The sequence below is a fragment of the Alternaria viburni genome (assembly GCF_023758015.1).
Source record: "Alternaria viburni strain BMP 2772 chromosome Unknown scaffold_7, whole genome shotgun sequence".
Classification (NCBI taxonomy): domain Eukaryota; kingdom Fungi; phylum Ascomycota; class Dothideomycetes; order Pleosporales; family Pleosporaceae; genus Alternaria; species Alternaria viburni.
The window spans coordinates 653,345-674,139 of NW_026055776.1; the positions used below are offsets into that span (position 1 = coordinate 653,345).

General features: G+C 51.9%; 8 protein-coding genes across 8 annotated transcripts; 3 read left to right on the forward strand and 5 right to left on the reverse strand.

Annotated features, from left to right (window-relative positions):
- Positions 1 to 1,056: 1,056 nt before the first annotated feature.
- On the reverse strand, positions 1,057 to 3,819 carry J4E79_004183 (uncharacterized protein; the record flags this gene model as incomplete). Its single annotated transcript, XM_049353071.1, has 1 exon — positions 1,057 to 3,819. One exon carries the CDS (start codon positions 3,817 to 3,819, stop codon positions 1,057 to 1,059), a length of 2,763 nt encoding a protein of 920 aa, XP_049212450.1.
- Positions 3,820 to 4,143: 324 nt separating this feature from the next.
- Positions 4,144 to 4,482, reverse strand: J4E79_004184 (uncharacterized protein; the record flags this gene model as incomplete). The annotated part of the gene is made up of 2 exons (XM_049353072.1): positions 4,144 to 4,301; positions 4,359 to 4,482. The coding sequence occupies 2 exons, from the start codon at positions 4,480 to 4,482 to the stop codon at positions 4,144 to 4,146; spliced, it is 282 nt and encodes a 93-aa protein (XP_049212451.1).
- Positions 4,483 to 5,034: 552 nt separating this feature from the next.
- J4E79_004185 (uncharacterized protein) lies at positions 5,035 to 5,387 on the reverse strand (the record flags this gene model as incomplete). The annotated part of the gene is made up of 2 exons (XM_049353073.1): positions 5,035 to 5,123; positions 5,153 to 5,387. The coding sequence occupies 2 exons, from the start codon at positions 5,385 to 5,387 to the stop codon at positions 5,035 to 5,037; spliced, it is 324 nt and encodes a 107-aa protein (XP_049212452.1).
- Positions 5,388 to 7,809: 2,422 nt separating this feature from the next.
- On the reverse strand, positions 7,810 to 8,395 carry J4E79_004186 (uncharacterized protein; the record flags this gene model as incomplete). The annotated part of the gene is made up of 2 exons (XM_049353074.1): positions 7,810 to 8,007; positions 8,063 to 8,395. 2 exons carry the CDS (start codon positions 8,393 to 8,395, stop codon positions 7,810 to 7,812), a joined length of 531 nt encoding a protein of 176 aa, XP_049212453.1.
- A 1,999-nt stretch (positions 8,396 to 10,394) lies between these two features.
- Positions 10,395 to 11,396, reverse strand: J4E79_004187 (uncharacterized protein; the record flags this gene model as incomplete). The annotated part of the gene is made up of 3 exons (XM_049353075.1): positions 10,395 to 10,837; positions 10,888 to 11,183; positions 11,239 to 11,396. The coding sequence occupies 3 exons, from the start codon at positions 11,394 to 11,396 to the stop codon at positions 10,395 to 10,397; spliced, it is 897 nt and encodes a 298-aa protein (XP_049212454.1).
- A 543-nt stretch (positions 11,397 to 11,939) lies between these two features.
- J4E79_004188 (uncharacterized protein) lies at positions 11,940 to 13,280 on the forward strand (the record flags this gene model as incomplete). Its single annotated transcript, XM_049353076.1, has 3 exons — positions 11,940 to 12,030; positions 12,077 to 13,093; positions 13,144 to 13,280. 3 exons carry the CDS (start codon positions 11,940 to 11,942, stop codon positions 13,278 to 13,280), a joined length of 1,245 nt encoding a protein of 414 aa, XP_049212455.1.
- A 269-nt stretch (positions 13,281 to 13,549) lies between these two features.
- J4E79_004189 (uncharacterized protein) lies at positions 13,550 to 15,885 on the forward strand (the record flags this gene model as incomplete). Its single annotated transcript, XM_049353077.1, has 2 exons — positions 13,550 to 14,983; positions 15,031 to 15,885. The coding sequence occupies 2 exons, from the start codon at positions 13,550 to 13,552 to the stop codon at positions 15,883 to 15,885; spliced, it is 2,289 nt and encodes a 762-aa protein (XP_049212456.1).
- Positions 15,886 to 16,974: 1,089 nt separating this feature from the next.
- Positions 16,975 to 20,507, forward strand: J4E79_004190 (uncharacterized protein; the record flags this gene model as incomplete). Its single annotated transcript, XM_049353078.1, has 4 exons — positions 16,975 to 17,748; positions 17,800 to 19,464; positions 19,528 to 19,994; positions 20,048 to 20,507. The coding sequence occupies 4 exons, from the start codon at positions 16,975 to 16,977 to the stop codon at positions 20,505 to 20,507; spliced, it is 3,366 nt and encodes a 1,121-aa protein (XP_049212457.1).
- Between the last annotated feature and the right edge of the window lie 288 nt (positions 20,508 to 20,795).

A 20,795-nucleotide genomic window follows, 5' to 3' on the forward strand; every position in this document is an offset into this window, starting at 1 on the left:
CCCGCAGCATGAAAGATGCAGCTGCGGCCTTAACATGACGAAGACCCGAAGGATCCATGGATAGATCGGTATCCGCAATGGGCAACGCAAGGTGAGCGCTACACCTGGGCATGGTCACGAACGAGGCCTCAAATCCCCTAGGAGCCAATATGTTGAGACGATTGGTATTTCCTAAGGGCGATGTAGGATATTGAACAGCGGTTGTCGAGTGCGTAGAGCCCGGATGTCGGGAAAATGTGATAGTACTCTCTCGAGAAAGGTGGCAGAATACGGGCTACGCGACGCGACGGGGATCGATCGTGAAGTTAAAGTCGGCCGAGATGTTCAGAGTCCGAGATTGGATACGAGCTTGCGCATAAGCGATAACAAGGCTTGAAGATGGCAGTGTGTGCATAAGGTGTCAGGCTGTGAGGACGCGCCGCGACGCGAGAAGCTAATCTTGCCAAGACCGAACGGCGATGACGTCATTTGGATGTGCCCTTTCCCCAGCCTCCTTCGCAATTGTTTAAACCTCACGAGGTCAACACGATTAATGAAGACAAGATTAACGGTCTTCCTGACTGTGAAGAGTCTCAGCGCTAAATGTATGTCGAGACATTACGAGACCTGACAAGTGATGAAAACGTTGAGATTGGATACATGTACGAGTGCATCGGTTTTACTATGCTCTTGCTGCGGCTTGCAGCGAGGACACCATCACAATCCGTCGCTGGCGGCCCTCTCGCACATGAAGTGCCGTTCTGAGATCTGTCTGTTGACCTTTTCATGGAATTAAAAGATGGGGATACTAATGGCGTTGCGGCAAAGGCGATGAGGCGAGCAAGAGGACACAGTGTGAAGACGCGGCATTTCACGAAGACAACTATTTTGAGCGAGTTGTACGCGAAAACTAATGACACCCTGAAGAATACATAGTCGCTAAATTCAAATCTCGATAAGCGAAAGGCGACGTGAATACCCTAGGGCTACGACAAATGAACACTAAGACTCTTCATACAGGCCATGTATTTTGTAAAAGGCATCGTCGTCCTCCTAGTCTATTCGATACATCTTGCATCAAAAGGCTGTGCCTTTACCCTTCTTCTTCTTCTTTAGGTTCTTTGGCTTCTTCGTAGATTTCTGCGCTGATGAGCCTTGCTCAGAGTTCTTTCGTTCAGCATTTGCTGCCTGCTTTCGAAAGACATCGTCCTCGTCGAGTTGCTGTTTCAGCTCCTTTTTTCTCTTCTTATGAAAATGTTCCAACTTTATGTGAGAAAGACCAGCAACCTGCACTGTGTGAAAGTCGTCCAAAACCGTCATGTCCCAGCCCCGATAGAGCTCTGACAAATGTGCCGGACCGGGTATCATGTAGTAGGCGCCCGGATAGTGCAATATTTGCGCAGAACTAGAAGCTTGTATCATCGTGGCACGAATACAGATATCGCCTTCCGTGGTGGGACCCCATTTCGTGCTATCCATTGGCGCCGTCACTGTCTCTTTCAACAGAGCAGCCGCAATCCGAAGACCCTGCCCGTACGTATATGCAGAGCTTTCAAGTGCTAAATTCTGAGAAGTGTTGTAGGCTTGGACCGCTTCGCGCAGTATTTGTCTAACGAGGCCAATTTGTGGGCGAGGCGTCTTGCGGAAAGTTTCTGGTTTGAAGGACAGGGTTTTCCTGGACTCGACGAGCCTGGGGTAAAGATCACCCCAAAAGGATACGCACATGTTGTGCAAGGTCAGCCAGTCAAAGTTGAGATCGATAGCATCCGCCTCTAGCCACGTACTGAGCCGGTTGAGTACCGCATCTGGCTTATTGTTCTGAGTCTGCTTCTGAAGTGCTTCTATGGCTTCAGTGTGCCTCGCTGTAGGGAAGTTCGTTTGACGAAGCATATGCGTCATGCCTTCTTTGCTGCTAACCAGTGCTTCCCACTTCGACACTACTGTATCAATCTCTTCGCTATTTTCCACGCGGTGATTGAACCGGTCGTGGAAGATACCTGTCAATATGCTAGGGTCCACAAGATGTTGCACTCGTTCAGGGCAAGGATTCTGGTCCCTCTCCCCAAATGCCCATTCAAAATGCTTCAAGACCTCTTGGTAGTCCGCTGGTCTTTCCTTGCCAAAGAACAGTCGTTTGGGATCTTGGCGAAGAATGAGCAATTCCATGTCGGGCCATGCTGGGGGATCTTTGACCAGTAGGCGAGTCGCCGCGTAGAGGTATATCATGGGTCTGATACAGTCCGAGGTCTGTTCAAGCTGAAGACCATGTTTATGCAGATTGGCGAACATATTGTACTGGAGCACACCGCAACCTAATGGATGTCGACGTAATAGCGCGTTCTCCTCACGCTTAAATTTGGACAGATGAGGGGGTGAAGATTTTGCTAGACTCTTCTTGAACACATCGTGCTTAAGCCAAAGCTCTAGCGATCGTTGACTCTTGAGAAGACTTCCTGTAAGTTTGGTGAATTGCTCGTGCAATGTGAGATCCCACGTGCGGAGGCGGGCATTGTCAGAGAGAAACTCATCCAATCTGAAGCTGGATGTTGCCACCCACTTGTGCAGCTCTTTCAATGGCGCATCCAGAAGACTGTCCAGTACATCTTGAATGTCGATATAAGTCTGAGCAGCGAACTGCACCCAGATCGGAATCTCTCTGTGTTTAGTCATATACCGAACACCTCTGGCGATTTCGTCTTCAGCAACGCCGTCAGGAAAGCCTTCAAACTCAGGAGAGAACTGAATCCCGGCTTGCCACTGCATCATTTGGCACATCTCGACGACCCGTGGCAGGTGCGGGTGCCAGTTCATCTCTGATTGCTTGAATCGAGCGGGGTCAAGCGTGTAGGGACCTTGCTCGGGAGTAGTGTAGAGATACCATTTGAGCCCTGAAAAGACCGAGAACAAGGCGAAATCGCTCTGGTCCTCAACGTCCTTGCGAAGCAGCTTGATTGGCATTAGACCCGAAAATTCCTCGTACGTAAATCTATCTTCCAGCGTAGGGGTCCGCTTATAGAACAATAATGCTGGAAGCGTCCAGACAGGAAATTTGTCTGCCGGAAAGCGTTTGGGTCGCTTGATCAGCTTAGCAAATTCATTCTCAGCTAGACGAACGACATCTATTGCTGTATTCGTCAACAGCGAGCAGACGTTGTTCTCCATCACGGATTCCTTGTACATAGTCCAAATGTACTCAACGTATTGACGCATAACGAAAACGTCCTCCATGAAGGCATCAATAGCCAAGAAGAATTCGTCTTCAACCTCCATATCATCGAAGTCGATGTGTACGGGTGTGAGATTGTTGAAAGGCTCATCGCTGATATTGTCGGCTTCGTCGGTTTCAGAACCGAAGAACGAAGCAAGCTTCTCGCTGAGTGACGATGCGGTAGTTGCCTGGGGTTCAGGTGCAGTAGGTTGGACTATTGGCCGCAGCACGTCTCGAACCTTGCCCAGCACCTTCTCGGTGAAATGGGTATGTGTGCTGTCTCCGAGCTGGCTTTGCCTACATTTCGCGCCGAATAACTTGACGTATCGGGTTTCTCTGCGGCGCAGTCTGATAGCTCGGGAAATTGTGGCTAATACATCTTGCGGAATCGTGGGTTGGGGTTTGTGCGCCGCGATGGCCTCAGCCATGGGAATGAACTCAGACGTCTTGATGAGATATTCGGCTTTCTTTCCGTTACAAGATTCTACGCTTGATGATGCAGTGCTGGCGGCATATCCACAGTTCAAAGCGGTCTGGCGAAGCCATGCCGCTACGTTCCGGGTGTCTTCCGTATACCGCTTAACCCGGGATCTAAAGGTAGGCGGAGAGGGTGGCCTCGGAGCCGAATCCATGATGGAACAAGGTCCTATATGACAAGTAACACGTTGAAATGGGTGAAGCACAGGGAGGTAGGAGATGTTACGCGATCGCGCGGGGATAGACGACAGAACATTTGAATCACGAAGCGGCGTGGTTGATCTAAGCTGCAAACATACTAGCGCGAGATACTCGACGCGCACGCGTCTTTGCGGTCACACTGAAGCTCCCTCTCCATCTTTCGCTTTCAACAATCCTTGCCAGCTTCGCACCGCAATCTTTGTCGCGTAAAGTCCCTCTCTTAATCGACATTCGATCAGGCTCGTGTCGCCAATTCACGCTCGCCAGGAATTCTTCCATCATGCCTTTCGCCCAGCGCCCCCAATGAGCGACTCGGACCGTTGGACCGCGTTCTCCATCTCTTTCGCCTTTTGCGCGCGGACCGCTGCGTTCATGTCGCCCTGAGAAGACGTGCAGGGCTCGTTAGCTGGAAGCCGCCGGGCAGCTTCGTGACGAGCTGCAGGCTGATTGTTGGCCGGTGCTGGACGAGCATCACCGTCATCATCAGACTCACTCTCGACCAAAGTTTCAGCTTCAGAATCATACTCGACTTCTTCGTGAGCGGGTCGTGCACGAGGTACACCTGTGGCCTTGGAAGCCTGAGCTTCGCGAGCAGTTGAAGCAGCATGAGCGGTCATGTTGGAAGGTATCGTAGCGCTTTGGTGCAATAACTGCCCAGGTTGCACTCATACTGGAGGCCTAGACGCAGCAATTATATGTCCAAGATTTTGATTTGACCAACACAGATTATCAGCCAGATGACGAACGACGAACGACGAACAACGAAACGAAAGCGATGTCCAAACGTAATACATACCTGCTACGATAGCACCCACACCACGATCGGCCGCGCCAAACGCAGACGCCATAGCATGTACCTTAGCTAGTATCGTGTGGCCACCGGTCTCTATACAACACACTGTATGATGTAATTACACATACGTGTAGGGCTGGGGCGCCTTCATTTGCCTCTAGCTCAAGTTTACTTAGCTTACGGCGCATCCATTCATCTCTTCCTGGCCAACGATGCATTTGCAGCTCCTTACAGGCTAAAACAAGATCTCCACCAAACGGAACAACGCGAAATCAAAGTTACACGGGTCGTCTATCCCCGGAGCTTGAGACACCAACGGGCTTTTCCTCGCCCCCACTCACGTTGTGCTGCCAGCAGCCACTCAACAATGACTGCATCAATTCCACCAACCTCCAGCACGATGCTTCGCCAAGTTCAGCATTTGCTCGGCTTTCTCCACTTGCACAGGAGCAAAGTCAGCGTATGCTTCACATGGATACGTGGAGATTACTTACCTTTCTTCTCACATTCCTCGAACTTCTTCTTGGCTTCCTCGTACTTTTCCTTTGCTTTCTCAAACTCGGTTTGGGCCTCAACATGTGATCGCGTCGCCTGTTCGACTGAGCCCGGCACGTCATAGTATGGAGTATCAAAGCCGGTATCCCACACTGGATACCCTCCCAGACCACCCATACCACCATGGCCGCCAAAACCTCCTAGATCGAAAGCTGGCCATTGGTATCCCCGCATGCCATGTCGTTTATGCCGTTTGAAAGGAGCAATTTCATACATCGCTTCGATGCTATCGCGACTGGTAGAAACGATGCCTGTCGCAAAACCAAGCGACAAGTAAGGGTATAATGATGTGCGGAATTTTGTGAGAAGATGACGGATGAGTATGAGCTGATCTTATACCATAGACAGAGCACGCCTGAGGCAGACAGAATGGTCCACGTGTGCCAAAAGCAGGATCTCACAATTCGGGAGTTGAGTTGGCTCCAGGGTCACCAGTGCCACTCAAACGTTTCGCATCGTGAGTCTTGACCTAGGGCGACGATAGACTGCGTAGGGTCTACCAATAAGGAGCATTGTGTTGTCATTGCGGGAGCGGTCTATCATCGGAAGCTATTCTTCATTCACCCAAGCTTCTGGGCGGAGGCAAAAGCTCAGCCACGTCTTTTTGTCTAGCCGACCGCTAACAAAGTTGAGCAAACAACGCGACCGCGTCGATCGCACAAGAACGAACGCGCTCCTCGACAGACGACTGTACCGAGGTGCAGTGAGGCATCAGGGTTTGTGTAGCGCCTGGAAAGACTCGAAGTCATATGCTGAATACAAGACGTAATGTGGCCGGCTTTCACCACTCCTTGTATCGGTTGCGACATTCCTCATTGCTGGCAGAGATAGAGCAAACCCGAGATTGACGCGCGCAAACGTTATCGGGATATCCGATCGGTCGTTACCCAAGACGTGGGGTATCATAACGAAAACCATTGTACGCCCCGTTCGTCTGTCTTACGTAGCCGAGGGTTTCACGATGAGAATCTAAGCGATCTGCATGCTACCAAAGAGGGGCTGGTGTTTGGCATACGGAGGAATTGTCCGCTATTTGTGATCTCAAATGCCACCAGAGCATCGCCGATATTCCATGTCGCCGCTTCATTCATCATATCGTTCTTTTGCGAATCATCAATGTCGGCCTCTCACTAACGAACGCCAAGTTACTCCCAGTTACCTCACAGGCATTTTTTGCCACCTGGTTTGACCGTTGTTCAGTCGGCTGGCTACCACGGGCCGATTCCCCGACATTCTTACCTGCGTGGAACCATCGTAGCTTGTACGACCAATGTACGGCCATCCCGGATGTGCTATACTATTCAGCACTCCGCGATTGTCTTGGCGATTGCTGTCTTTACTGCTGAGCTCATGACTTATACGTCAATCACCGCTTTCTAGGCATGTCGTGGCTATCTGCAACCGCATAGCATATACCTGGCTTGCCACTCCCTAGGACACCGCAGCCTATACGTAATACAGGACATCAAATGAAGGTATGTCGACACATGCTGTCATGTAAGCTCCTGGTGCACGCCCTCACTGGTCAATACAGAGCGTTCGAGGGGTAACTAACTTTACTCAGATCTGTGATACCGAAATCTGACCGGCGGTTGGTCCCGGGTTTTCACATGTACTCCATGCTAAACTCGGCTAGGTATTGAAGAAACTCATTCTACCACTGCAACGCTTAGTGGTAGCCCAATATTGATCGCGAAATTGCACAATCAAGTATACAACGCATACACTCCTCACAACCAACACACGCCTTATTCATCTCCAGACAACTATTGTTGACCTCATCATGGGACGCCTCATATCATACTATCGCTGCATTGGTCCGCGCCGCCTCCGTGGATTGTCTCGCGCATCTTCTCCCTCTCTTCTTGCCACTGCTTTCTCCTTGTCCGCATGTCCTCCATCATCGCTCGCATGTCGTTGTGGAGGATGTCGCTCATATACATCCAATCGTAGGGATTGTGCATCGGTGCTCGCGAAGATGGGCTTCGTGCATATCGCTGCTGGTAGGGTTGAGGATCAAGCGGAAGATAGTAGGGCGATGCGCTGGATCTTTGGTAGGAAGACATGACTGCTATGTAGCGAAATGTTCGCGATGAACGATGAATGGGGATTTAGTAATGATGTTGCTAACAGGCTACAGATAAAGAGTGTTGTGTTGCGACAGCAAGTACACACGTAGATGACAACGCGTGGTTATGGAAAGAGACAAACAAATGAGCGAACGGCTACGCCAGCGATATGACAACCAGAAACTCTACCGAGATTCTTGGAAAACCGAAAATCACGAGCCAGATGCGTCCACCTCAACGCTAAGACCTATAGTTGAACTTGTACAGCCGCTCAAGTCTTTGTCTGAATGCTGCCATATCCTGCTCCATCCTTCTACTCTCAACAAAGGCATCGGCCCACATTTCAAATAGGAGGTCGCGTTCCATAGGAGGAGCCATGTCTCTATCCAATGGACGTGGCGGCGCAAACGGTATTCGTTCGTCCTGTCTTCCGTTGGGACGACGCATTATCGGCGCAGATCGATGAGGAAACAAGTGGCGGGGCATGCCTTCAACACCCCGACTGTATCTTCCTGGTGCCGAGGCCCTTAGGTGACGTTGTTCGAAGGGTTCGCCGTGAAAAGGAAGCGCCAATCGACGATGCCTTCGATGATTTTGATCATATCGTTCAATCGCTTCGGGAATGCCCTCAACGGAGTACCACACAGGCTCAGCTTGCGGCACATTTGGGCCGGCCATAAAAGCAGGGTTCGCAGCATTTCGAAGATGGATCGTTGGAGGTGGAGCTACAGGAACCGGGTTTTGCTGGACCGGAGCTGGTGCACGTTGAGTTGGGTCAACAATGGTACGGTAATTGACCCGGTGTTGCAAAGGAGGCTCGTTTCCGTTCGAACGCAGATATTGGATTTGGCCGCGAGTCTCGCCGCTCTGCTCTTGCTCGTATCCGTCTGGGGTGGACTGTGAGTCTTCGGAAGAGTCTTCGTTTCCATTCTCGTTTTCGTCGTCGTTAAGATTCAGGTTATCCAGCGCGTCGTAGGCCGCCCAATACTCTTCGATGAAATCTTGACTGAGCCCTTCGAACGCATCATCACCTTGGGAAGCGGTGTCGTCCTCCGCGAACGGTGCTGGAGGGTGTTGCTCTTCAGCCTTCTTCATGTTCTTGCGAGGGCTCATTGTGTTCAAGAATTTCGAGGTATCAGCGATTCGAAATGTGGATGATGAAGCGTCAACAAGACGAGTGTTGTAGATCTCGGATGAGCTGTACTTATGTTCAAAGACTTCATCGTCATCAATCGCGTTTGATTCGACAACTGACGATGTGGCAGACGAACGACTAGACGGCTAGATCTAGCTGATAAGTAATAGAACAACGATCGCGGTTTGTTATTGCTGTTGCGAACACATAGCAGTCGTTGATGAAGACCTGGGGGTGTGATCAAACAGATGATGTGCGAGCGCTTGCTTCATAACTCACAGCAACGTCTGCATCTACCGACCAAGAGTCATAGCACACAAACTTACCGGTGTTGACAAGCCGTCGTCATACAGCATTCGAAAAGATGGTATACCTCGCAGTCCTTGTCATGCTGGAGATGAAGAACTCCGCACCAGCGCCCATATTGTAAAAATGATGATCTATTGGTATATCACGAAAGTAACAAAACACTAATCAATCTCGTCTCCCACTGAATTCTTCTCAACATCTACTCACATCAGTAGTATTGACGACTGGAGTCATAATCTTGACGGCGCATGTTTCTTCGACGTTCCACATCCAAAGCATTCTGCACTCTATCCAACGCGTTCTGCAATGCCACGTTGCTCACCTCGAGCCTATCGATCCTGGTGTAAAGCGCATTCAGCACCTCCCCGACTGTGTTGACCACAGAGTGTAGTCGAGGGTCAGTTCTAGTCCCGTACTGGTACGTGATTACTCTCGAAAAAACTTCGTTGTCATTACAACCGTTCGATTGGATGGACCCGCCGTTGACTTCACGCTGTATGAGCGCTGGGGGCGTGAAAACCGTTCCATCGAGTGCTGTAAGACGGTGAATCATCTCTTGTTCCTGAGGTTCCAATGATGCTGGGAGCGAGAGGTTCATGATGGTGTCTCGGTCGCAGTCAAAGTCAAACCAAGATTTCTAGAAGCGCAGATTCTTCCGGTCGTAGTCGGAGGTCAAGGCTGTATAGGATCAACGTGAGTGAAGGCAGATGCTCAGGAAGGTGGCTTTGATTCGTGGGCTCAACTACTACTTATGAAAGTTGCGCACGATCGAATGAGATGACATGTATGCGGAAGAGGACAACAGTCTCATCAAGCGACTGCTAACGAACGATTCACTCGTCATCAAGATGCAAAAAGGATTAACAAACCAAGGACTAGACCACCTCATCCCATCGTCGTACAGCAGTGAAACTTGCCGTTTGCATCAAGTAAATCCCCTATCGATCTCTTTCTTTATCTCCTCCATGATAGATTCGATGCGACGTCTCATTTGCTCAGTGAAATCTCTCAAAACTTTGTATCCGTCCTGCGACATCGGAACGCTCTCCACAGCGACTAGGAAGCTGCTCAATTCCCCCATCTCTTCAAGCCATTCTATGTGTTTGGCGCGCAGTTCGGTGGATTTCGAACTTTCGCCAGCTTCCTGAGCTGCGTTCGCGCTCTGCTGGTGAGGTGACTGCGCTGGATGTTGTTCGGGTCGGTTGCTCCCACGTCGACTAAGCAGCCCGCTGAGACTTGGAGGGGCCATGGGTTGGTGTTGGGTGTTTGGTTAGAGCTTGGAAATATGTGACGGAGGCAACTAGTAGGTAGTTGATCTGATGTGATGGTACATGTAAGCGAACATAAGTAACTAAATCTAGCAAGTTTGCCATACACAAACAGCTCCGTACCGAAGAGTCTGGAACGAACAGGAACAGGGAGGAAAAGACACGAACAAACTAGAATAGCCTGGCAGGGCTATAGCTATGTTCATATAACCGCAGTGTACGATGAAGATCATTTAGCCATCATACCTAGGTAACATCCTACACCCGACCCGATAATCAATCTACTCTCGCTCTGCCAAGTGGCCTGTCAGATATATACGACGATTAAATAGTTGTCAGCAATAGAAAATGACACAGGTACGTAGATAGCGGAGCTGCTATTGTCAACTACCAAGATAAATTAAGTGAAGATGATACCGCCGTCAATGACGATAGTCTGGCCCGTCATGTAGTCGCTGTCCTTACTGCATAGGAAGCTCACCGTACTGCTCACGTCCTCTGGTACACTAGTCCGACCCAACGCAATCAGTTCGTCGGTGTACTTCTTGATCGTGTCGCCCTTCTTCGCTCCGGTCTTCTCGCCTAGCTTCTCGTCAATGAGATCCCACATGGCTGTACCGACGATTCCGGGCGCATATGCGTTCACGGTGATTTTGTGTTCAGCCATTTCCATGGCGAAAGCTTGAGTAAGGCCACGGACCGCCCATTTGGAGGCGCTGTAGTGAGACAAAAGCGCAAAGGGCTTGAATGCCACGATTGACGCTGCGCCTAGGATCTTGCCGCCGTTGCCTTGAGAGATCATCTGCTTAGCAGCTGTGGAGTAGCAGTTGTAGACGCCGTATACTGTGGAACTATCAGCAAGTTCTCACCAAGCAGTACTAAAACAGGCCTACCGTTGACTTCGAACATGCGCTTGAGATCTTGTTCGGTAAGATCGAGAAGTGCCTTGACTTGCGCGATGCCGGCATTCGCTACCATGGTGTTTAAAGGTCCTAGTTCGGAAACCGATGCTTTCACCAGGCCTTGGACCTCGTTCAAATTTGACACGTCAGCGGTATATGCGAAAGACTTTCGCCCTAGACCCTGTATCTCTTTCACGACCTCATCAGCCCCAGTTTTGTTAGCTTCAATGTCGTTGATGCAGACATCATATCCGTCATTAGCTAGTCGGAGAGCAATGGCCTTGCCGCTGTCACAGGTTAGTCAACCCTATTGAGTATATTCATGAAGTAGAAGAGTCTCACATTCCGCGAGCAGAGCCCGTTACGATGGCTGTTCTATTCTGGTCTGAAGTGACTGCGTAGCTACGCGCCCATCGTGGTGTTCGGGAAGCCACTCGTGGTATACTTGTGAGTCTGGGAACAGCTTGACACACTGTTCTTGTTGGTAGACGAAATGACATGATGATTGTTGTTCTGGCGTGATAGCAAGTCGAGAGCCCAATACGAAGAAGCGAAGGAGAGGTAAACTAAGGAGACAACGAGGCAGTCGAGCATGCACCTCAGCGGCTACATATGCATATACATTACCCCAGATCTCCTCATCGACAGTACCGGCAAGCTCAGATGGGCTAACCGGGCATGCGGAACAGGCGTAGCGTATGCATAACCCCTCTCGTACCATGGGCATGTCGGTTGCATGGCGCAAACCTACGCATCCTCATCGGGTTTAAAAGGTCCGGGAATGACGTTGATAACCTTGCCATTCTAGTGCGAGTGCAGTAGTTACACGAGTCGAGCGGTACGGTTCCGCACGCTTGTTTGAGCAGGTATGAGTCGAGTTTGGGAAAAGCATCGTTAACGACAGACGCGTGATGGGCAGACTAGTGTTGGGTGAAGGTGCGGGGAACTTCGGGGGTGCCAAGGAATCGCGAGTCTTCGTCCCGAACACGACAAAGCGCGTCGGGCACCGATCGCGCATACCATTGCTAGACGCGAACTACACCATGTCGCGCATGAGTATGGCGCCGCAGCGTAATCTGTCGCTGACAGAGGAACTGGAGAAGCTGGAGCAGTCCATCACTCTCACACTGCAAGGTAAACACATCCTTGAGCACCCCACCATCGCGACTGACACAAGCAGAAATCGACCAAAACTTCAGCCGCGCCCATCGCATCGTAACAACCGGTATTCTTCCAATCGTCGAACAATACGGAAAACATTCGGAAGCTGTTTGGGAAGGCTCCAAGTTCTGGAAACAGTTCTTCGAGGCCAGCGCCAATGTGTCTCTCTCGGGCTACGAAGCCCCCGAGCAAGACGAATCAGCTGTACAAGATGAGACTGAACAGTCACAAACGTACGATGATGAGACGGTCGAGGATGAGGATACCGTGACTGGAACGACGACAACACCACCGCGACCCTTATCTGCACAAGAGGACGCCGAATCGACTCTCGGTTTCGACTCGCCCTCGCTCGGACACAGCACCCCGCGGGCTCCACCTTCCAACACAAGAGGCAAACACCACGAGGACGAGGAAGAGAGCGAATATGAGGAGCAGCCTCAGTTCGCGGGCATGTCTTCGCCATACGAGGCATTGAAATCCGAATTTAGACCCAACATTGGCGGCACGAAGACGCCAAAGCTGGAACCTGTCACGCCTGGCAAGTCGCAAGCCCTTCCAGATATGAGCGGCTTTGAGTCCTCGCCGTTCATGCAGCCTACAGCCACGAAACAGTCCTACGTCAACAACGACCCGCTGCTTCATCGCGTTCTCGACAAGACATACCGCGTACAAGCTACGCCACTTATCAGTCCGAGAAAGTACAAACCGACGGGTGCGTTCACCCCTCGCACCGGCGGCCAGCGCGGAGCACCTACACCACGAAGCGCAGCTACCAAGCTGCTAGACTTCGACTCTTCACCTCCCTCTTCACCAGCCCCACAACTACGCGCCGACATCTTTTCGCCCATGAAGACGCCGCGGACACCTGGTATAAGTATACAGACGCCTGCCAAAGGCAAACAACCCATAAGCATCCACCGGACTGGCGGCACAATCTTCGATGACAGCGACGAAGAGGACGACGATGTTGACTTCAGTCCTCCGAAGACGATACAATTCCACATTCCACAAAGCAAGCTGATGCAGACGCCTGGTAAGATTCCTCCTCCTCATATGCTAGGCAAATGCTAACATACGAAACAGCTCGAGAAGCTAGCAAGCGCATTGTGGATGACTTGCTCATGACAGCTGGCGGCGATATTACAGACTCAACGGGTGGTATGGACGAGGACAGTCCGAGTGTGGTAAGACGGCAAGTGGATCTTGACGATAGCTTTTAGACGATGGATCGATACCGCGAATACTTGAGTAGTTCTTTGAGCGTACTGCAGATAGACTTCGATACCCCACAGCATATAGGAATATGGCCGATCTAGAATCAGATGCACGGTGTGGGCGTCTTGCATGTGATGATCCACAGCGGAACACTAGCGCCTCAGACCCCTGCAGCAGCTGTGTCCGCGGTCGTCATTTCACCATAATCGCAGGCACCAAGTCACGCACAGCAAACTCCGACCGACCTTGATTCCTTCGCTCTCCCAAAACTACAATGCCAAAATCAAAACGACCGCCGACTTCGGGTTATGCCCGAATAGCCCAAGCCGAGGAAGAAGAAGACGACTCCGGCAGCGACTTCGAGGGCGACCACCACCAGAATCCCCTGTCCAACGCGCAATATGCACCAATACAACCGCAACGGAACTCGAATATGCGCATGAATGGCTCAGGCGCAAGTTCACCGAATCACAAAAAGGGCCCGTCAGGACGACGGCAACGTGCCAATTCCGGCGTAGACATCAAGGCCATTAATGCGCGATTTGAGCGATGGGCCGATGAGATTGCGCAGAAGTTCAAGATCAAGAAGCAGAAAGATTCGGCAGACGATGAGACGCTTGAGATACACCACTCCGTCTTCCAGGCGCCAGACTGGGTGCGACCGGCAACAGCGGAGTCGCTCACATTCGACTACGACGTGCCCTCCGATCGCTTGACGAAGCTCGAATTCGACGATATCGTGGAAAGCGTTAGGACGGCCATCGAGATGGATGTGCATCCCCTGTTGATTACACAGGGTAGTTCGGGCAGCTACTTCGCGCGCACCACACAGGGCAAGGTGGTGGGCGTGTTCAAGCCTAAAGACGAAGAGCCCTACGCGTCGCGCAATCCCAAATGGACCAAGTGGATACATCGCAACCTGTTCCCATTCTTCTTCGGTCGCGCCTGCCTCATTCCCAACCTCTCCTACATCTCCGAAGCCGCCGCGTACGTCCTCGATACCCAGCTGCGCACCAACCTCGTACCCTACACCGACGTCGTCGGTCTGTCCTCAAAATCTTTCCATTACGACTTCTGGGATCGCCGCGCATACTACAGGAAAAGGAAGCCCTTTCCCGAGAAGCTTGGGAGTTTCCAGGTGTTCCTGAAGGGCTTCAAAGACGCGAACATCTTCCTTAAGGAGAACCCGTGGCCAGATCAGCATAACACATCCCACAATGCGGACAGGGCGGCACGGAAGAAGAAGCGGAGATGGGCTGAGGACTGCAGGCCGAATGGCTCGCAGTCAGACGGTGAGGACGAGGACGAACAATCCGGCAATGGGGAAGCGCACAACCAGCGTAGAGGCTTCTGGACGCCCGCAATTCAACAGTCGTTCAGGGAGCAACTGGAGAAACTGGTCATCCTCGACTACATCATGCGGAACACCGACAGAGGCCTGGACAACTGGATGATCAAGATTGATCAGAAGACGCAGCAGGCCTCCATTGTCGCAGAACCACCGAAGATGGAACGCGGCGATGACGACGACCATCAACCGAGCTCCTACACAAGGCAATCGATGGAGGAATCTGACCCTTACGGGCGAAGGGAACCCATGACCACAACTAGCCGGTCGAACACACCCATGCAGAGCGGGCCGACACCCACAGTGACCATCGGTGCCATTGACAACAGTTTGTCGTGGCCCTGGAAGCACCCTGATGCTGTGAGTACCTGCTCAAACTCCCCAACGCTATGCTAACATGATTACAGTGGCGCAGCTATCCCTTTGGCTGGCTCTTCCTACCCGTCTCGCTCATCGGCCAGCCCTTCTCCGAAGCCACCCGCCGCCACTTCCTTCCCCTCCTCACCTCGAAACAATGGTGGAGTGACACACAATCGGCACTCCGAAAGTGCTTCTCACAAGATGCCGATTTCAAGGAGCGCATGTATGCGAAACAGATTGCGGTCATGAAGGGACAGGCATGGAATGTGGTGGAAACACTGAAGACACCGGATCTTGGGCCGCTTGAGCTCACGAGAAGGGCACGTGTATGTGTCTGGGATGATATAGTCGAGATACCCATCGCTGTGCCGCTGAGGGCTCCGTCCGCGGAGATGCGGAGGAAGCAGCCACCAGGCAGACAGCCAAGGGTGGAGGAAGAGCATGAAGAGATGGACATTACAGCTGTCTCAACGCCGCCCCAGAAGCCTCAGAAAGACCTCCTCATGAACTCGCCGCCCCTCGAGTCTGCACACGAGAATCGCTTCAACCTCACGCGCGGCTCATCCTCTCTCGACGTAAGACGTCCTGACCAAGGCCCAGAATCACCAGCGACTGTAAGCGATGTGTACTGGGGTTCGCGTAATTTGAACAGTCACTCAAATGGCCGGCCTCCGCATCAGTCGCGCATGAGTTACGATGCGCCTCGCCGAAACACGCGCGACTCACGACACCATAGGCGCCACTCCTTGACCCATAGGAGGGACCTTGATGATTATGGCTTTGACGACGACGGCGATCTAGGATACGCTGCAAACGAAGATATGGAGGGTAACAGGAAAAAGGTCATCGTAGAACGTTTGGAGATGGTCAAGGGGCGGAACCCGGTGTTTACCTGGTGTTGAGCAGATGATCGCCCAGTTTGAGGCTTTTTTATTTACATTATGGCATTATGCGTGAGAGAGTCGTCTTGCATCACGGGCGCAAGGTTGCTGTGACTATAACATAGGCATTTGGTTGGGCAGCATGGGAGGCGTTTTGTCGTACAGAATCTACGGATAGCAACATGTGTGTAGTAGCGGGACAGCTCCGCTATCCTGCTGGTGCACCCACACCTTCGCGTACGCTGCGCAACCCCCACACCCTTTAATAACCTGAGTGATACATGCGCGTCGTCCGCGAGCTGATGAGACTCTTGCTTGCTTCTCTTGTGCAATCTTTATCGGTTCCCCCCGACAATCGCGGGCAGCGACCCTTTGCCGATGTCCCGTGAATTATCGAGAGGGTCATCTGACACTCCTGCTAGCCCTTCTCAGCCACACGCGATGACTTCCCACGATCAACAGGAAAGGCAACAGCGCCATTTCACCCACGCACCACGGTACAAATGAATGACTCTTTGTTCATCTGAACCTGTATCCGACCGTATTGTTGCCTGGCAAACCTGCCGCCGCTGGGACGCGAAACCATACGTCTACCTTCACTTACCCGACGACCGGGTATACTAAGCGACTACACGCCATCATCTCAACATTTCGAGCCTCGGAACTTCGCGCCCTGCATCGACCGCAACCAGACTTCGGAGGATTCGCAGCATTTCTGGGGGCTCTCTGAGCGCATCGAGACACCCTGAAAACGCGTGATTTGTGGCGAGCGAAAGGATCAGGGCTTGGCATCCGGACCATCAGATGCGCTTCGGCATCAACGTCGTTGGAAGGGCTGGAAGAGCTTGGAAGCGCTGAGGGGACCTGCCAGAATTACCTGAAGCTCTCTCACCTGTAGAGTCCTGGTGACTTTGATTGCATGCCCATCATGGACAAGTTTAATCCCGCCCTATTACTTGACCCGAGGAGGGTACGTAGAACAGGTATATCTTCAATCTCTCTCTTTCTCTTCACCTTCTTCCACCTCTTTACCCCAAAATTGCCTACTCGCCTTGATATCAGTCCACGCATCTTCGTCATCGCTCCTTCCCTTTGACCACCACGCCCAGCATGGAGAATGTGGGAGGCAGTCCAGCGTCTGACTCCTCTGCGAGATCAGAGCTGGCCGTATACGAGCCTGCTGTGGAGCCTGATCCTGCCGCCTATGAGCCCATTGTCACCTCCTCACCCGTTGATTCGCTGCCGGATGCACCTGCGTTCACAAGTCACCCAGGCGCCGACGTAGAAGCAGAACCGCACCCAGAACTAACCACGCACGTGCCAGGCGACCACATGGCCCACAACAACCAGGCACACAACAACGGAACGCCTGCAGCACACACTCCGCAATTCGATCCACGCGCGCTTCTCAATCCGAACTCGTCGACTCCTAAGCGCCCTGCGTCATCCGGTAACGACACTGACCGCGGTCGTACTGACCCCACTATTGCTGGCCAAGTCTCGCTCGTCGAACGCCTACACAACGTTCAAGAGCGTACGTCATCACCTGCCAAGCGCATAAAGACTGAGCGGAAGAACGGCAATCGGCCCAACTTCGCTGGTGGGAGTGCACTTGAGCTTCAAGCCGGACATTCACCTGCCCCACCGCCGCAACAGGGACCCGCAATCGACTTGACCATGAGCGACGACGAAGACGAGATCCAGGTCGTTCACGACAACAGCAACGATGACATCTGCATTGGCAAGCTCAAGCAGACCTACATTCAGGCTCACGTGGTCCCTTTTCCCGACCCTAAGAAGTTCCATGGCAATCATGGTGGCCAAAGCAGAATCAAGGTATCCTTCCGCCGGGGTGGCGGCCACAAGGGAAACCAGATCATCATGGTAAGATTGCAGTTCAACATACATGTGTAAAATAAACTAATCAATATCTAGGTGCTTGACGGTATGGGTAAAGAGTTCGGCAGAGTCGACATGAAGACCGCACAAGGTCTCACACCACTGATCGATAGCGCGCAAACCAACGGTCTAAAGTGGCTGGCCTGGACTGAACCACGCCGAAAGCTTCCCAACGAAGGACCGCCTGGCAGTCAAATCTCTGCGCTTGTCGGTATGACTTTACAACTGTACTGTCCTCGCAAGTCTGCGGATCACCTTGGAAGGTATCTCAGAAGTAAGAACCTCATCCTTGAGAACCCCGTCTTCGAACTCGCGCGCCATGATTACTACAACCCACAGTCCAAGGAGGGGTTCCAGAAGAATCAAGTAGGACAACCCGATTTCCAGCCGTCCACCCAGTACGCCGTCGGCGCTGCCACAAACACCTACGTCCTTCGCAGTGTCGACGAGATCCGCGCTGATGTCGAAGACGTCTTCGATACGGTTGTCAGTGGCTCGGAAGAAGTTCCGATTCGAGAGCCTTCGACGCTCATCAAGACCGAGCTGTACCCTCATCAAAAGCAGGCACTTTACTTCATGGTTGATCACGAACAAGAACATCCGCCAGACGTCTACGATAAACGCAAGGACTCCTTATGGGCCCCGAAGTATCGGGATAACGGACGCAAGTACTACATGCACATCATCACGGGCGAACAGACGGAAGATCAGCCTAGACCTAGTCTTGGTGGTATCCTGGCTGACGAGATGGGATTGGGGAAGACGCTCAGCATTCTATCACTCATCTGCGACGATGCCTCGATTGTATCCGCCAAAGACTTCTGCCAGAAGCGGCCACCTCCGAGGCCCTACCCAGGCATGATCCAGCCCACCATCAACAGTCGCGCAACACTTCTTGTTTGTCCTCTCAGCACCATGACGAACTGGAAGGAGCAGATCAAGGACCACTTTCCACAGGGCACAAGCACCCTGAAGTGGAAGCGGTACCACGGCTCAGAGCGGTTCAGCATAACACCTGAGGTCCTTGCAGATCACGACATAATCTTAACAACGTACCACATCATCGCGAAAGACCTCACAGACAAGAAACGAGCGTTGCCCTACATCAACTGGTTCCGCATTGTTCTGGATGAAGCACATACAATTCGCAACCCGACCAACCAGTCCAAGGCAGCATGTACGATGATGGGTCAACGTCGTTGGGCTGTAACCGGTACGCCTGTTCAGAATCGACTTGAAGATCTGGGTGCTCTCTTCAACTTCATCAAGTTGAAGCCTTTCGATACTCCCAGCGGCTTCAACCAGTTCATCCTCGGTCCTTTCAAGAACGCTGACCCCAACGTTGTAACGAAGCTTCAGCTGCTCGTCAGCACCGTTACCATTCGTCGTACTAAGGAGATCATCAAGGACGAGGTCCCCAAGAAGCTTGACTACGTTGTCAAATTGCAGTTCTCTAAGGAAGAGCAGCAGTTACATGACTGGTTCGAGAGGGATACTCAACGCAAGGTGAATGCTGTAACCCAGGGCGATAAGATGGGTGGACGATCATACGCCAAGATTTTGACCGCCATCCTCAATCTTCGGTTGATCTGCGCTCATGGTCGTGATCTGCTCAGTGAAGAAGCGCTCAAGACTACCGATGGTATGACCTACGAGAAGCCCATGGAGATAGATGAGGAGGACAGCGATAGGCCACAGCTCGTAAGTACTATCCGCATACAAACTGTTGTGAGACATTTACTGACTTCGTTCATCAATATTTAGACACGTCAACAAGCCTACGAGATGCTCAATCTCCTCGATTCGACAAGTGCAGCGGACTGCCTATACTGCCCAGATAAGAAGTCTATATTAGAGGACGATTCCGACGACGACGAAGAAGAAGATGGCAACGTTCAGGAAGATATTGGCTACATGACCACATGCTACCACCTCGTCTGCCCACGTCACATCAAGAAGTTGAAGGATCAGTGGAAAAACAACCTCATGGCGGATGGTTCAGTTCGTTGCCACGTATGTGACGACGTCAACCGGCCCACGGTCCTCAAGCTCGAACGCACGGACTACTACAACTACATCGAGGAGCAGAATCAGATCCGAAAAGATCCAAAACTGGCGAAGAAGATCGGAAGCTACACTGGCCCGCATACGAAGACCCAAGCTCTACTTAACGACCTGCAAGAGTTCCGTGTGTGGAGCGAGCAAAATCCGGATGAGAGGCCGATCAAAAGGTGAGTTGATACCTACATTACCACACCGAGATGTGCTTTACTGACTTTCACAGCATTGTATTCTCCTCATGGACCACACACCTCGACCTCATCGAAATTGCTCTCAAAAACGCCGGCCACTCTCTCGTCCGCCTCGATGGCCGCATGTCGCGCGAAAACCGCGACAAGTCTATGCAGGCACTCCGCGAGAATCCTGCAGTCCGCGTCATGCTTGTATCTATTGGCGCAGGAGGTCTCGGTCTCAATCTTACAACAGCCAACAAAGTGTTCATGATGGAGCCGCAGTTCAACCCGGCAGCTGAGGCGCAAGCTGTTGATCGTGTTCATCGGCTTGGTCAAGATAGGGAGGTTACTATTAAGCGCTTTATCATGCAGAACAGCTTTGAAGAGAAGATGCTACTACTTCAGGACAAGAAGAAGGCTCTAGCTAATATAACGATGGCAAGGGAGCCCAAGCGCAAGGAGGAGGCTACGAAGCAGAGGCTGGAGGAGCTGAGGAGTCTATTTAGGTAGATCACGTGGGTCTTCCATGCATTCGGTGGGGAAAATGGCTGGTTTTGGTGCGCGGGATGCTCTAGGAATGGGTGAAAAGGCGGTATGCTGCACGAAATCTCATGGTATCCGGATGGATACATCTGCGGGATTAGTGACTTCTGGAGAGGTTTCAGTCTTACGTAGCCTCCAGGCTTCGGCCCAACATTCTTGATACACTATAACTCACCTCATGCTCTGCAGCCTACACTGATATTAAACCTCAAAATGGACGAGATGCTAAGGCGATGTAGGCTTCTGGGTCGTTTT